Genomic DNA, 17407 nt, shown 5'->3' with positions numbered 1-17407 from the left:
CATTGTATTTTCCTTGAACGAAAAATAACAATTGTCAAAATATGCTTAAAATTGTTCAATGCTAATGACACTGAGCTTGAGGACTGCTGAAGCAAGCGGACAGCTCACTTCCCTCCAGTGCACAGGGTCAGTGAAGATGCTCACTCTGGAAAGCTAGCTGACCAAAAAGGAGAATTTGTAAATCTCAAGTTAAGAAAAGGCTTTGGTAAAGAAACCACAGTACCTGGGGGACCTGAGGTTCAAAAGCCAACAAGTTAGAGCTCATCAGGAAGCTGAGACAGGTAGCAGTAAACAGTTGTAATAGTCATTAAGTTAGGAAACAAAATAAAGTGCATACAGATTAGAGTAAAGACAAAAAAAACCCAAAACAATCTATTTAAAGTTACTGAAAATAGATCTAAATACAGAGAATTCAATGCCAATGCAGATAAGAGAAACCAGACTGCAAGGAAACTTGGCTATCTTTCTCAAAGTGCAGCAACCACTGTATACAGACACCACAAACACAGGTATTTTCAAATATTGATGATACTTTTAATTTTTTCCCCCTCCTTCCTCATCTAGTATTCTCTACAAAAGTGGGGAACAAGCTTTTTCTGATGCATTTCTTACAAAACTCTTATTTCTAGATACTGGCTTGGACCCCTTCCAAACACCAGAGTACACCCTATCAAACAGCTTCTCATTGATTGGTCTCACATTCTATTAAATTGCCCCAAATAGGTATTTTCAAAAGATGTTTCTTCTTTATTACACAGAAAAACTTTCAATATTTTCCCACATTCTTTTAGTTCTATTATGTACGTGCACATTATTACACCCACAGATGGTATATTGCATGTTGCATGCCCTGGCATAGTCTGAGATAATTGACAGTACAGTGCCAAAACCTCATAAAATAACCCCAAGGCAGCAGTGTTCCAACTCTGTAATGGTGACCCCACTCTCAGCTGCAGGAACAAGTTTAGGAGTGATGTCATCGTGTGTTCTTTGCACACTGAAAAGGCAGATTGAATTTCTTGATAGCATAAGCTGTGGACTTCCATTTATTAAATTCTAAGCATGTTCCCCTCTGGCAGCAGCTTATCACTGCTTTAAAGTGTGGTATCATATGCCTGGAGTGGCTATGGAGAGATAAAAACCAAAACACTACCAGATGATGGACAGGGGATACACATGCTCTGTGTTCAAGGGCTTTCTATCAGCAAGTAGGAAGGAAAAAAAAAAAAAGGAACATAATATATAGGACAAACTCCATACTTAAAATGGTAAATATATTTTTTCAAATAGAAAATTTCTGGTATCAAAAATGTAGCCACACCATAATTACAACAATATAAACAACAAAGTAAATTCTGAAGTAATTTGTTACATATTCAAAAAAGAAAAAAAATGTTGAGCTATTGCAAACTATTTAAATTCTGGACAGGGACTTACAAAAAGTTTCCAAATTGCCTGAAAATCAGAGTCCCAGAAACTTTACCCTAATGCTGCATTAAGGAACAGAATCAAAACAGCCTAGTAAAACACACAAGGGATGGAAGAAGGGAATTTAAGGCATTCTGCACAAAACAGAGACAGAGCAGTGCCAAAGGAAATAAGGATTTATCAAGTGGGACCGTCCAGCATGCACCAGATTTCAGAACCCCATGCTGTTAATAGCCACAATGATTATTCAGTACAGACATGAAGAGTGAAAATAGAGGCATTTCAAATCCATCAGCTCTAGTAATCATTGTGCATTTGTCAACATCGGTATGTCGCAGAATAAATCGGTGATCACATGAAATCAAACTCTGGCTAGCACCAGAGGAGATGTTACAGGAAGACAAAAGAACCTGCACTGGATGAAACATTCAAACCCACACTATAATACATCTCCCCCTCACCCCAAAACTAGGCCTGTGTTGCCCTTCTTTTTCAGTTTATTCTCCAGTGCAGCTTGGGACCCTACAGTAAGCACAGCAAGCCAGGCCCCAAGGGACCACTGTGTGCCTTGTCCCAATCCCTTCTGTCCCTAGCTCCCAACACTCAACGCAATCCAGGCTTGCTGGTGCCCTGACCACATATTCCCTGCCTCACTCAGGAAGAATGGATTTAAACATGACCCACACTATGCACGAGAGCAGAATTCAAGCTCCATGGGTCTATTTACTCAACTTCTTGCCTACCTTCAAGTTCAGCACCTTGCTGAATCTCAGCTCACAGTTCACAAAGATCTGAATATGACCAACCAATCCATGATCCATGATCTTAGAGCTGGCCATGACTTTGTCTGCATGCATTGCAAACAACGCCAAGCCCAGTGCTGATGCACAAACACATTCAAATAGTGTAGCACATAGACATGCAACACAAACATTCTACAGTCATGGGAGAAACTGGATGGGTTTGGAAGTGCTTCAGTGCAAGGCATGCTGAAGACCACAAAGTGTTCTCACTGTGGTGACTGCCACATATTTGCAGCATCAAGAGTTTGTGCACAACAAGCCCATTCACTGAATTAAAGGAAAAGGAATTTCCCTGAAGAAACTTTATGAACAGAATGATGTACATACATGCACATGTACCCTTCAGTACTGAGATGAAATAAGTTCATATATTCATCACTCACCAGTAATTTTAGACAAAAGGCAACTAAATTCCCTTCAGAGACATACACCTAATTTTATCACTGTCTATCTGTCTAGTTGAACCTTCAGCATCTTGTATATCTGCTTGCATACGCCAGAAATAACCTATGGGAACCATTCGTGCAAGTTTTACCTGGGGGGCCAACAGGACCTGGAGGTCCTGGAGATCCAGGAGGACCTTGACCACCAATGCCAGGGATGCCTGGTGGGCCTGGAAGTCCTGGTGGTCCACTTGGTCCAGGGTCACCTAAAAGAACACTCTTATTTAATCAAATACTGAACCCATTTCAGAGACATTTGCTTTCAGAGTCCCTGCACATTGTACTTGAAATCTCATCCTTGCATGCAAACAAAAATTGATCTAAAAGAAAAAAACCACACTCCAGAGGCTATTTCTCAAAGCCATAAATTTATCCCCACTCAACATGAACTGCATGAAGTTTATGTTTCTAGGCTACACACACATATATTGCACCATCATCCACATCAAATTCAAAGGATGCTCTCCAGCAAACCAGGCATGCTTAGCAGGTCAGTTCAAACTATGGTCAAGAGCAAGGGTAAATATATTGTTAACTCTGTGCATATGGAAGCACAGTGCATCTAAAATTATTCTACTGATAAAGTTTTACCCCCATATAAACATTATACAGATTAGTATATGATCTAATATACTAAGGGAATATTAGTATATTAATATTAATATTAATATTATTATATAGTTAGTACATGAAGATCTGAATGTACTAACCCACAGATTGGGATTTATTCCCTTAGTTGCCTTTTGAGAACACAATCTTCCATTTACACAGGAAAAATTGATTTTGAAGTAATGGCTCTAAAGTCAGAACTGCTTATATTTAACTGCCATATGCTTCCCAGCACAGCTACATTTTTAAAAGGTCAGTAGGGAACAAAACAGGGGAGAGTTCCCAATACCTTTGGGCCCAGGGGTTCCATCAAAGCCTGCTCGGCCAGGTAGACCAGGGTTTCCTGGGAAGCCAGGATCACCTTTAGGTCCTTGAACTCCTTTTATGCCTGGGGGTCCTGGGGGCCCAGGTGGTCCTGGAACTCCAAATCCACGATCTCCCTATAACAGATCAAAAAAAATTTAAAAGTAGATTTTCTAAGTTCAGTCTCCACTAAAAACGTTAAAAGTAATAATTAAAAATAGCCACCGTCTTAGAGTTCAATTCCTATTTTACTACCCTCACTCAAAATGTCAAGTAAAATATTTTACTTCCCCGCCATCAAAATCTGAGAATAAGAGGTGAAATCCTCCTCACCATCTTCCCAGTGACACAGAAACACCTCTAAGGGAAGTTTTATAGTAAACACAAACGCAGACCTTCTGTCCTGGGAGACCAGGTGGTCCAGGAGGTCCATCCAGACCAGGGTGACCTGGAGTTCCTGGAGCCCCAGGTGGGCCTGGAGTCCCTGGGAAACCTAAACACAACATAAAGATTAGGGCAGCAGAAACGATATCAGAAAGCATTAGAACAACTTCTCCAGACATGCCTAAAGCCCATGAAAAGAGGTTCTGTGTTAGCCCAAGCATACTTGAAGAGGTACCCATTCAGGTGAGAGAACTTCTGAGAATTCAGTCTTTGCCACAAAGGGTCTCTGGGACTCTCAGAAGGGGAAATCCCTATGCCATGAACTTTTACAAAAATCACAAGCAGTTCACATCAGAAATATTAACATCTTGAGGCAGCATTTGGAAATAATCTATTGATTCAAGCTCATTTCCCAAAGTTGTACCCACTTTCGTGTTATTGGTTTACTGAAGAATGTAAGCTACTGAGAAGGAGCAGGACAGTGAACAGAGTAATAAGAGCTCAGCAGTTTTTTTTCCTGGTATTTCTGAAACCATTTAATCAGACTGCTACCAACACCCTGCCCAACAGCATGTGAGGTTGTATCTGACTCTGTCAGTGGTTTTCTTTTTGTACTACTGCATTTTTATTTGAATTTTCCTAAAAAAGAACTGTTATTCCTATTCCAATATCTTTGCCTGAGAGCCTCTCGATTTCAAGATTATAATAATTTGGGGGGTTTGGGGTGGGGGTTGGGTTTACATTTTTCCATTTCAAGGGAGGTTCCTGACTTCCTTAGACACCTGTCTTTTCAAACCAAGATGTATAGTTTTAGGAAAACATTTTTTAAAAGATTCTAGAAACAGAAGTCAACTTCCTAGTAAAAAGTGAAGAGTCACTACCCCTTATGTTCCCTCTTCCAGCCAGTACAATACAGTAAGCATACCCTTTGGGCCTGGTGGACCTGGAAGTCCAATACCAGGAATACCTGGCTCTCCCTTTGCACCTGGGATGCCGGGTAAACCACGCTGACCTGGCTGACCAGGATCTCCTGTAAAAAGAGTTATCCATCAACAGTTATCCAGAACCAGAATAAAAAGCTCTTGGAATTCCCTGGGTATCTATCTGCTTCCTTACCTGGAAGACCTGGATCACCATTTCTTCCTGGAGGACCAGGGGGACCAGGAACTCCTGGTTCTGTAATAGTCTGGCCAGGGTCACCTTTTGGACCTAAAACCAAAAAGCAGAAATATGAATCACTCAGTAGGAGTTTCGTTTCTGTTTTTGTTTCCACAGAAAAAGATGCCAGTCCTATCCCAAGCTTACAAAGAACTCAGACACCGGCAATACTTTATTCAATAGGTTCTCCAGTCCCAAGCCCCACAAAGCACTTAGAGGCTCAAAAGCCCTGTTCAATGTTCAGACAATATTTCTGAACTGTTACTTTTTAATAGCCTCATCCTAAGTACCATCATGTGAATAGTATTTTCCATAACTGACACCAGCACAACTTGAATAGGATCTGTGTAATTGACAAGAAAGTAACAAAAGCCAACTTTTTCAAAGCACTCCCTTTTTTCCCAAACCTGTTGTATCTGCAGTATGGCCAAGCATACAATGTATGCTTGTAGTTAAAATGCACTTCCACTTCAGTCACTGGGATAGGGAGAAGCTCTCCTGGAGGTCAGAGCAGAAGGTGAGGCACGTGGCTTAAGTGATATGGCACAGATACTGCTCTCCCTGTGGTTCTGTGAGGACCCTCATTAAGTGGGGGTCACAAAGCCTATAGGAAAAGTTTAGAGGTAGCATTATGTTCTGAGAACTACCTAGAGCAAAAGGGGAAAAATTTGACATTGCAGCATTTGCTCAACAGCACACAGAGACCAACTCACCCGGAACACCAGGAGGCCCTGGACGGCCGGATACACCTTGGATACCCTTTTCACCAGGTGAGCCTTGTGGACCAAAACCAGGAGGTCCAGGAAGGCCTTTTTCTCCAGGAAGGCCTGGTATCCCTGGTTTACCTGGAATACCCATTTCTCCTTTGAATGCAATACTACCCTGAAAATAGAAAGAGCATGATGGGAAAGATCATGTACTTACTATCAAGAGTGAAGTGTTTCATGGCTTCTGCTTTGAAACTCTCTGGAAGTTTCCATCCTCTCAGCTCTCATTAGCTGCCTACATCTTGCTAACATGGTAGAAAGCAGCCCTAAACCTGGATACTTAGCTACTCCCAGTACATAGGTGAAATGTAGACAATGGCAGAAGGGACCCTCTGACACTGCCCAAGGGAGCCTTGGATTATTTCTAGAGCACTGTCAGATTTAGGAGGTACCTCAGTGTATCATCACTAGATTGGCATTTACTGAAGAGAATTCCTGCCTTATCTATCACATACAGAGAATGTGCATTTGTGCCAGTTTTCTTATCTGCACTCTGTCAAGTGCATGCAGGACTTCCCAAAACATCCATCCAGTCAAAGACAGCCTAAAATGGAACTCACGGGTTCCCCCTTAGGGCCAGGCAAACCTGGCAGTCCATCTCGTCCAGGAGTGCCATCTATGCCAGGAAGACCTGGAGGTCCTGGGAGGCCAGGGTCTCCTTTGTCACCTTTCATTCTTGGAGAAGTCAAGACATCCCCTGGGTCTCCTTTAGGACCAGGTCTGCCAGGAGCACCTGGGATGCCTGGAAAGCCCTGAGGGAAGAAAAAAAAAAAAAAAAGAAGAGGAAGAAGAAGAGGGAAAAAAGATATTTGAGTTTTTCTTTCACTCCCTCTCTGAGTATGGAACAATATATGAATCATGCATTCAAGGTACTTATGGACAAAAAATAATGTATTAGACAAAATTTAATATTTTGTTTATAGATCTACCTATCATGCAAGACAAATGAGACACTATTTTCCCCTCCAGAACATAACACCAGCACTTACTGGTGGCCCTACAAGGCCAGTTAATCCAGGAAGCCCCTTTTCACCTTTTGGTCCGGGAAAGCCAGGAGAACCTGAGTAGCACAGAAAAACAGTAAAGTAAAAGAAAAACAAATCTGGAGAGGCTGCAATATCAAGCATGCTGTTTCATTGGTAATAACTAAGTTGTGTTAAAACCAGACAAAGTTTACTCTGGGTTTTGTTTTTTTTTTTGAGAGCTTCATTTTATTTGAGCAGAAACAAATTTGCAACTCTAAATTGAACCAGTAGAGTAAAAAAAAAAAATCATGCTTTTAAAAAAGCTCCAGCTCCTCCATTATTCCAGGAATAGCAGTAGTATAAGTTAGATTTTCTCTCTCAGTTAAATCTACAGCAGACTCTAAACCTTCAATATGCAGAATGCTTGCAAGGCTGTCTTTGAACAGAGAAATATTTTTCAAAGACTACATTTTCAAAGAATGAGTGTTTGTTTTACACATGCCCATCTTGTTTATTTCCAACTGTGCAAAATACAACATGTACCAACTCTGCACTGGAACTGATAAATGCTTATTTGAACTTGTACACAATATACAGATATATTGTTACCATTGTACATGGACTCCCTGATAGAAAAGTGGCTTTAAACAGCATGTTAAGCACACTAGTGAAGACTTTAGCTCTACCTGGACTACCCGGAGGTCCTGGTGGTCCTCTCTCCCCAGGAGGACCAATTACTCCAGTTCCTATGCAGTTGAAGCATGTGTCTCCTCGATCACCTAAAGATTTGCATTGAAAAAGTGTACTTGAGCATCAGGTTTTAGAAAATATTAAAAGAATTCAGCACAACAGCAACTGTTTTCTTGGTACTGATCTATAATATCAGGTCCAAAGTGACTAGTTCAAATAATTATTGCTTAAATATTAGAAGCCTCCTCTCTCCTCCCGACCACCGCAAGTTAAACTGAAGCTTTTTGGTGGCTAGGAGTCAGAAAACCAATATCAGATATGATTAGAATGTATTTATGAAAGTGCAAAATAATTAAAACAGTGCTTTCAAAAACAGAAAATAAAACCATGGACTTTTTTTCTCAGCAAGTGTCCTCTTTTAAAGTAGGTACGTGACACTTCTAACTACAGCTTTAAATGAAATATATCAAAATCCCAAACTTAATTAAACTCCAAGAGTGCAAAATAAATACTGGGAACATTTCATTGATTTGAAAATAGACTAAAAGTATTTAACTAGAAAAAAAATATTGGTTTCAAGAAGCTTAGGAATTTCCTTCACATACAGACTTATGTGACATTCATCAGTGAAATATTTGAGCATTTAATTTAGGTTAATGAGTTAATCCTTCAATCGCCATGAGAAAAAATATTTCTTGTTGAAGTGAGTAAACATTAAGTGAGATGCCTAAAGTAATTTATGATGTCCACGGTTGGGCTAGGAAAAGATTCTCACTTACCCATATCAGCATCCTCATTGCAAGGTTGTCTTTTTGGAAACAAGGATATATATTAAATATGACTTTCTTTTTCTTAGCAAACAAACTCACTGCAGAGTGACCAACTCAAATTAGGAGTCTTGTATTTATAATTTTAATGCTGCTTTCCATAAAAAACATCAAATTTATTAATGAACTAGAAAACATTCTCACACAGACTTGGCCAGTGCTGTTACAAAGTACCCAGTTTTGATCTGCCTGGGAGATTCTCATAAACCTCAAGTTCCATTCTACTTTATTCAAGATCCATGTTAGACATTGGTCATACCCTCAGTCAGTCAGACTCCTGTGCTTTAATATTAGGTGAAGGAGTATCCTACACTCAAAGCAAACAGCTGTCTTACTCAGAGACATAAAGCATCTGCCCTCACTGGGAAGGGGCACCATTAATCATTATTTAATGCAGGCTTTCCATTTTTTTTACCAAGTTTCAAAAAAAGGAGAAAAATAGAAAATATAGCTATGACAATTCACCTTTTTGGCCTCGTTCCCCTGTAAAACCTTGTTGTCCTGGAATTCCTGGAGGACCTGGTGGCCCTTGCTCACATAATTCTTTACCTAAGGAAAATCAGGAGAAGTTTATTTATCTATTTGTGTTAGACTCACAGCAGCACCAAATGCATGCATTCAGTACAAAAATGTATTTGTGTGGATATTTTAATACACCACTATAATCACAGACAAAATATTTTGGCAACTCAAACAAGACTACTGTTGAAAAGCCTCACATGTAATTCAATCTCAAAAGGAAACAATGATATTACACAACAATAATCGATTCTTTACAACCTTAACCATCTTCCATTGCTTCCCACAGCCTACACACTTTCATTACTACACCTCATTCTGATATTCAGCTTCATATCATAAAAACATACCTATGAATCATCATCAGAGCAAGGGCACTTCAAATGCCAATGCCATCTAGACACTAAATTCCTCCCTGGACCATGCTAGCCCCCTCCACTGCAGCTTTCCAGATCTTATATTCCATCTGCCATTCACTACTCTCATACCAAGAAAATGAGCTAAGTGCTTTCATCCAAACTGTCCACTCCAAAGCTAATTTCATGTGGTCTACACACTAGAATATTATGAAATGAAACTGGAATTCCATGAAAAGTTACACCTTTGACTCTCCTACTATCACAACTCTTAGTAGGGAAAAAAAAACTGTGTACTTAAGCCTAAGGTTCTCCTACAGATGTCTAGGTTTGCAATGGGAGCAACTTGGAGAATGTATAGGAATAGAATCCCATGGTCTTCAGCTGCTGATAAATGACATCTTTGGAGGTGGAATTAAAATAACCCAAACAAACAAACCACAGAAACACAAACCTAAACAAATGTCAAAGCTGTTTAGTCTCCTCTACTTGCTGTTTATGTGATCATGACTTACCAGGAGCAATAGATGGTGCAGGTGGCCCTGGGGGACCTGGTGGTCCTGGAGGTCCTTGTGGTCCCTCAACTCCTGGTTGCCCAGGAATAGAAACGCCAGGTAAACCTGGATCTCCCTTCTGTCCTCTCTCACCAGGTAAGCCAGGTGGGCCGGGAGGTCCAACAGTAGTGATCCCTAAGACAGGAAGGATTTAGTTACTTGCTAGCTTAATGGTTTACATCACATTTTTGCACAGATGACAGTGATATACATTTCACATTTTTCACATGTTTGAAAAATCGACCTGAGACTTAACAACTAAGTTTATAACGGGGAAAAAAACCCTAAAACCCACAACTAATGAAAGTATTGATGAGAAAAAAAGAAGATATATATAAACTGTAACATTAGAATCATGATGTTCTTCTCTGTGCATGTATAATGTACATACAGGTGTCACTACTCACTCCCATGGTAGACTCAGATCATCTCCTACTAGACTTGTGGTACACAAACTTCCTCTGTGTAATACAATAATAATATAATAATATAGTAATATATGTATTATAATATTAATAATAGATAGATGATATAATAATACATTATAGCTAGTATAATATATATATATAATATTATAGATAATATTATAATTAGAGATTATAATAATGTATTATAGATAAGTGATACGGGCTAGATTACCTCTAGGAGTATTAAGCTAGTATCTGATTAGCATTCTCAGTTCATCACAGCAAGGGCAATGAATGTTCAAAATTCCTCACATTATCCCCAGAAGTTCAAGACTACCCTTCAAGCTCAAAGGCAGCTCTAAATATTCTGCCTACTGTTAAAAGGAGTGCATAAAGACTGTGAAGCCAAATACCACAAACAATATATGTTTGAGCAAACAACTTAATTTAAAGCTTGCACTCCTACCTGGAGATCCTGGGAAGCCAGGTGGGCCTGGCCTACCAGAGAATCCACGCTCTCCTTTGGCTCCTGGAAGTCCTGGCAATCCTTTGCTACCTTTTGGTCCCACTGTTGCACCAATGCCTGGCCTTGGAACAACCTGTAAATGTTTCATACTCATGTGAAACTACTTGCCAAGAAAAGAGTCATAGGAATCATAGAGAGATGTGAGGGAGGGAAAGTTCAACATACTTTGAACCTTATGTCAACAACAGGATGCTTTCCCCACTCAACTGAATTACAAGGGAAAATTCCAGTAAAGAGCACTCCCCAATAGAAAGCTGTTTGCCTGCCAAGCCAACATAGTTACAACAGGCTGCAGTGAGGTTTACACAGTCCTGCTGTTCTGAGGTTATAGTCTAGCCTGTGTTTGTGACCTGGCAAATCCCTGAGCACAGAACTGATCTTGAAAGAAGGAAACCATTGTTTCTGTTAGTGTATATATGAAAAATTTTCTGGTGCTCTTGGTGCTGTACCCAGAGATAGGACTCTCACTCAGCCGAGAACTACAATGAAACACTGTCAACAAAATGCAGGAAAAAAAAAGGATCTGGAACTTACAATTCCAGGAGGACCAGGGGGACCCATGTCACCTTTTTCACCCTACCAATGAAATTAAGAGCATTTCTGATACTGTGCAGCAGAACATAAACAAGTTATTGCAAATATTCCTCAACGCTGTAATAGCATAGGCAATGCAATTACAACTCAGGTAGAACAGAAATCAGTGATGGCAAATTTACAATCTATTACAGCAATATTGACAAAAATCCTGGCATACCTTTTCTCCATCTCTTCCTGGAGCACCATTTATTCCAGGCCCACCAGGTAAACCCTTCAAGACAAGGGAAAAAATATAATCACACTCAGATCTTCTCCATATCAAAATAAAACCTTATAAGGAGTCTGCTTAGATTAAAAGCATAATTTTTACTCACATCCCTACCAGGCTGACCAGGTTCTCCATCTTTGCCAGGCTTTCCCTTCAAAGACAAATATTCATTGAAATAAAATGCTTCATTGGTGAAGAATTCTTACAGAAATTATGCAACTTTTTTCCCATTTTTCAATAAACCAAACTCCATCCAGAATGCAGTCCTTGAGACAACACATCAAAGACATCAGTCATAACCAATGAAGTTACCTAAATGGTGGTTTCCATTTTGAAAACCAGAACACAAAACCACAACAGTCTCAGAAATGCTGGGTAAATACAACATGAAAATTACCTCAGGTTAACTACAGCTGATTTGTTGTGTTTATTACTCCATTTATTTTAGGATTAGAGAAATTCTTTATTTCAAAAACAGATAGAAACTGCCTAAACAGTAAAACACTGTATTTAATTAGAAATTAGTGTAAAGTGACCAGTGAAACTAAATAAAACTTTGTGTTTGAATTTTAACTCTCCTTTATATCAACATGATTTTCTCATTAGTATCACTGAAAATATAAGATGTAGTTCTACTCAAATAAGTGATTTCTGAAAAACATATTCTTGCTGAACAGATTTGTTATTGCTGCAATAAAAGCAGGGCAAGCTCCACTTTATTCCAGACCATTCACTGGGCAGACAAATAGCACTTTATTGTCAGTTACAGAAGCCATGTGTGGGGACACCTGCTGAAACAGAACTAGAGCAGGTAATGGAGCTTCACCTAGTGAACCTTCCTCAGTGCCATGATCAGCTCTCAGACATTGAGAAGTTGATAATAGGACTTGATGGATTCAGTGAGTTAGAGTATAATGTGATTTGTCAAGTTTGTTTTCACTAGTGATGAGTTCTAAATCTCAAAACTGAGGTTTTAAGATTTCGTGTGAATGTGCAGATCTGTTAGAATACATAGACATTTTTATGAGTATATCTGAAATGGCTTTGAGCCTCACAGAATCATATAGAGCCCTAAAATGCAACTTTAAAGTAACTTAATTGCAAAACTGCACTGCAAGTATGCAGTGTGCCCAGATTCAGAGTAATAAAACCAAATGAAAATATTGGTAAACTAGCTTTTGACAAAAGCATCTGACATATCCCCTCAGGACTTTTATCCTTTCAGATCTTTGCAAGTTTATGTGGTTCCCATTGATTTATGCAGAGAAAAGCAGCAATTCAAAACCCACTCAAAATATAATGAGACTTTTGGCTTGGTAAATCTGCTTGTCATGTTCTTTAAAAGACACAAAACAAAGCCCTTCTATAAATCTCAGCAACTAAGAGGGATTTTATCTGGAGTACCAAACATTTGTTTCCACTGTATTTCCTTCCTGTGGAATTTGGAAAACCTACTACTACCATGTTTCTAAACAGTGTTTATATATTGTCCATTTAACCTGAGCAGAACTTGTGTCTCAATTTTCAAAGGTGCCCATTTTGTTGGAACAATGCATTCAGAAGCTATGGAAGTGAAGATACTGAATGGTTTAAACTGGTTACAGCCTCTCTTTTCTTTGCTGGTCCAACCCATGTTATTTTTATCCTATTTCTCAGCACTTTTATGATCTTCTTCATCTTTTCTGAGCTGTGATATCCAAGTATATTTAAATTCCAGGATTTATTTGAGTCTGGTTAGGAAAAAAGTGACTCTTGCTATATCAAGCTATCCTGACTCCCGCCTTCCCCAGATAACACATAAATTGAGGCAGTCTTGTGGGAAGTGACAAACAGACTTTTGGTCTTAACAGTGTTCAGAGACTTGGTTTTGTGAGCCAACTCACAAGCAAATCCACCAAGAATGAGTTTAAATGGACAAGCTTTTTAATATAAGTATACACACCAATCTCATGCTGCTTGGCAACCCAGTACATAGCAAACTGAATGAAGACCCTTTCTAAAAGGAAACAGAACACTGCTCCAGACAAGCAGTCCAACAACTTTGAAGTTGTTAACCAGATTTATTTTCTCCTGCCACCCAACTAAGATCTACATGTAGATAATTCTATCAGAAGGCACCAAGAGCCATAACCAGAACCATTGTCATGACCCCTGTGCATCATTTACAAGTTGTCAGGTTACAAGGAGAAAAAAAAATAGTCTCTTACCCATAAACTGATGGCCCCACCTGAATTCAACATTTGCTTAATTGTCAAAGATAACACTGAATGGAAAAGTAAATGTTTGGTTAAACAGACTACTTACTCTTTTGCCTGGTTCTCCTTGCTCACCTTTTTCACCTTTTACACCACCAGGAAGACCCTGAACACACAAACATCATCTTAAACTGAGCCCACAAGGCAGAGTAGAATGAAGTTAGAGTTCTGATACAGATGCAAAAAAATAGAACTAAGAGTTCTACTCACAGGAGGACCTGGTGGCCCAGGAAGTCCTGGTGGGCCTGGATCACCTGGAATACCCTGTCAAGCACAGGCAGAGAAAGAGAGGATTAATGCCTTCATCACTCCCTAGCAGCCCAGTTGACTTTTTTTCTTAAATAGAATATTTTTGCTGTCATTTAGATTCCAAGTTATAAAGGATCACATTTATTCTGTCTTTGTGTGGAATTTCAAGTGAATCTATAAATTTTATTAACTGCTCATCCTATTTATTTAGATGACTCACTCCACTAAAACCACAAATACATCCTGCATGCACTGCAGCAGCTGATTTGGTGGCCTGCAGGTGCTATCCAATAGTAAAGAGAAGAAAGGAAAAAAGGAATAACAAACAAATGCCAGATCCTGCTGAAATTATAGGAGCAACAGTCATTAGATTACTGGTAATTGCTGAAGTTGAAAGGCCATCAGGATCAAATTGTGTTTGTCAGAAAAGTGTCACAGGATCATTGTGTTAACAAGTTCTCATTTCTATTTTGTCTTATTACACCTTTATTAAAAGTTATTAAATTTTTTCACCTTTAATGTAAAGAAAAGTTACAGGCTACTGCATCCACAAAAAGTTTCTGTGCAGTTTCTATTGTTTTCTTGAAGTCATCCCAGACTTCTACCAGTCCATCTATACACTTGATTTTAGTAAAAGATCATAAGTGGAGCCACACACTGGAACTCCATGTGCATTTCACAAAAAAGTAACTGCAATGTTGACATTTTTTACTGATTGTATACTACCAATCATAAACTTTGCTGAAATAAAAAACAACTTGCAAACTTGGAAATCATCATAAATGTTGGTCAAAGGCAATGTTTGTCAGAATGTTTATAATTCTTAGTGCTTTAAAAGGAATGTAGGTCGAATGCTTTTACTTTGTACATTGACATAAATTAGTGCCAGTATAATTAGTCCTTCAGGAGTCCCTGATGATAGAATCAAATTACTCTGACCCAAATAAAATCAGAAGAATTTTTGCTTCAACAACAGTGTGATCAAAATGTCACCTTGTGTTTTCTTAGAATTATAAAGACACACAATGTCGTTCCTTATTTTTTGTCCTATCACCTAATTACAGACAAAACACCAGCAATCTTTCTAGGATGACTGTGCACTGCAAGTGTACACCAGTACATAGTTCTAGTTAACGCCTTTGTGGTGCTTACTGTTCTTCTGAAAGGAAAAGTAACGAATAGTTTTGATCAAGATGAAAGGCAGAATTGCCCTATACCTTGCTAAAATAAAATACTGCTGTGTCCCAAAGCTTTCTTCCCTGATTCATTTCCCAAGATAAGAAGATGGAAAAGAGGAAACTGATCCAAATACCGATGGGATAAATTAATAGTTTAAAGTTCAGTTACTACAGTGACATTTGCAAAAAAATCAGAGCACAAAAATCATCACTCAACAGTTTTCCCTCGAAGTATCTACCTCAATTCTTCTATTACCAGGGTGGTATTTGAGAGTATCACAAAAAGGAAAATGTGACATCCAGGCACCCATGATCCAGCTAGTTTCACTAAGACTGTCTATGGCACCCAGAACTAAACAGTACTGCAGGATGTTCCCCACTGAAAAAGAAATAGAAAAAAATGTAATAACTTTTAAAATGCTAACTCCCAATGACATTCTGACATTTATGGGTAGAGAGGGGTCCATAGAAATCAAACCAGTATTTTGAGCTTACTTGTCACAATATGACTGATATTTACTTTTAAGATGAAACAGAAACAGGGAAAGCACTTTATTCAAACCACAAGGAATAAAGATCTTGGGGCATCACCAATAACAAAAAAAGAAGAAATTGAATTAAAAATTTTTGAAAGACTTCTTCACAATGGATGACACAGCTGGTTAATTAGTGGGAATCTGAATCCCCAGACTACTTTGAAAATTGCAATTCTGGGTGTTCCAAGAAATGGCAGTATTTTAACTGCTTTTAATGTTACTGTGAACTGCCTTTAAGAGTTTCTTTAGAATACTTATTTTACTAAGGAAAGTAACAACTAGTGTGACTGGCATGCTTTCTATTACAGGAAAAGTACTCAGATCTAGAATATTCACTACTCTGAGAAAAAAAATAGAACCTCTGCAGTAAGCAGGATGTGAACATATATGAGCCAAACCAACAGAGGCTGCAGCTTGATCCCACGTTCACCGCAGATGAGTATAGTGTCCCACTCACCTGATCTCCTTTCTGAAACTCAATGTCATTTGGTCTTTTCTGTTCTCCAATTTGTCCTGGTGGCCCTGGAGGTCCCTGAAGACCTTGTTCACCCTAATGTGTAGGAAGATACAGTTTGTTACAGGCAATATAAGCAAAAATGGCAAGCATAAGTACTTTGAAAGCAGTAAGAGAAAATATCATTATAATCACCTACTCACTTTTTCACCCTTGGGTCCTTGGAAATTCAAACCCATATTACCCTGCAAAAAGTATAACTCATCAGCCCTTAGAAGTCAGAAACAGAAAGAGAAAGAAAATAGTCCACCAGCAGCATCAATATGAAAAAGATAATACCTTGGGTCCTGGCAGCCCTGGTGGACCAGGAGATCCCTATCAAAAAAGGAAACCAAAGAACAAGTCACTTAAAAGCACTTTACAAACCCCTGTAGAAAAAAAAAAAACAAAAACCACCACCAACGTTCCAGCTTTGATTCCTGTGAATTATCTCCATACTGACAAGTCACCTTGCCTGCCTTTGAAAATTCATGCTATTCAATTTCACAAATATGTAAGAAACTAGTTTTTCCCTTAAGTGAGAGCATAAAATTAAATTAAACATTCAGGCATTAGACATCATAGTCTAAATAAACTAAATCTTGTCTCATGTTTCACACAAGTAAGAAGCCTTCAATTCAGCACAATTTAAAGCAAAAAGATGTCTAGGAACAGGTTGTTTCAGAACTATCTTATTTAAATGTGCACAGCAACAGCTCCAGGTCGAACTGAATGCATGGTTGCTGCTGCCCTCATACCAAGTCCTGACTACCATGATCTCTGCAATTTACTGACCTGCCTCTGAGAACCCAAAATGAAGTAGTAACTGCCCCATTTAATTCTTCATGAGCAACAGGTTAAAGAAACTTACCGTCAAACCTGGGGGCCCTCGAGGGCCAATTGGACCTGGTATTCCCATGGAGCCTGGTGGGCCCTGTTGAGGAAGGGGAGGACGCCATGAGAAGCATCTTTTTATGAAAAAAAAAACCAAACTGTGAGAGCTTTAAGCTCAAATAACCCAACAGCTGGCATCCCATACATGTCAAATCAATGCAGCTGACCACTAACCTACTAATCTATCCTTGGGGAACGACCTAAACCTTAGGAGAGTTCTGTTCTTAACACCAATGCATCTCTTTGGATAAGATAAAG

The 17407-nt window shown here is 39.0% G+C and overlaps 1 protein-coding gene across 5 annotated transcripts in view; it reads right to left on the bottom strand.

Moving 5' to 3' along the window:
- COL4A5 (collagen type IV alpha 5 chain) overlaps window positions 1–17407 on the bottom strand; it is an 82359-nt gene that overhangs the window by 25372 nt on the left and 39580 nt on the right. For all 5 annotated transcript variants that reach the window (XM_015626027.3, XM_015626029.3, XM_015626030.3 and 2 more), the window contains 21 exons: window positions 17127–17189; window positions 16556–16591; window positions 16420–16461; window positions 16220–16312; window positions 14010–14063; window positions 13849–13905; window positions 11651–11695; window positions 11494–11547; window positions 11274–11315; window positions 10680–10812; window positions 9768–9941; window positions 8843–8926; window positions 7547–7639; window positions 6885–6955; window positions 6456–6647; window positions 5842–6010; window positions 5087–5179; window positions 4896–5000; window positions 3982–4079; window positions 3573–3723; window positions 2767–2880 (listed from right to left, as the gene is read on the bottom strand). In XM_015626027.3, coding sequence (XP_015481513.1) covers window positions 2767–2880; window positions 3573–3723; window positions 3982–4079; window positions 4896–5000; window positions 5087–5179; window positions 5842–6010; window positions 6456–6647; window positions 6885–6955; window positions 7547–7639; window positions 8843–8926; window positions 9768–9941; window positions 10680–10812; window positions 11274–11315; window positions 11494–11547; window positions 11651–11695; window positions 13849–13905; window positions 14010–14063; window positions 16220–16312; window positions 16420–16461; window positions 16556–16591; window positions 17127–17189 — 1963 coding nt within the window. The remainder of the gene's footprint in view (window positions 1–2766; window positions 2881–3572; window positions 3724–3981; window positions 4080–4895; window positions 5001–5086; window positions 5180–5841; window positions 6011–6455; window positions 6648–6884; window positions 6956–7546; window positions 7640–8842; window positions 8927–9767; window positions 9942–10679; window positions 10813–11273; window positions 11316–11493; window positions 11548–11650; window positions 11696–13848; window positions 13906–14009; window positions 14064–16219; window positions 16313–16419; window positions 16462–16555; window positions 16592–17126; window positions 17190–17407) is intronic.

This window comes from Parus major, chromosome 4A, assembly GCF_001522545.3.
Source record: "Parus major isolate Abel chromosome 4A, Parus_major1.1, whole genome shotgun sequence".
In the NCBI taxonomy this organism is placed as follows: Eukaryota; Metazoa; Chordata; class Aves; order Passeriformes; family Paridae; genus Parus; species Parus major.
This window is presented reverse-complemented; position numbering and strand designations above follow the sequence as displayed.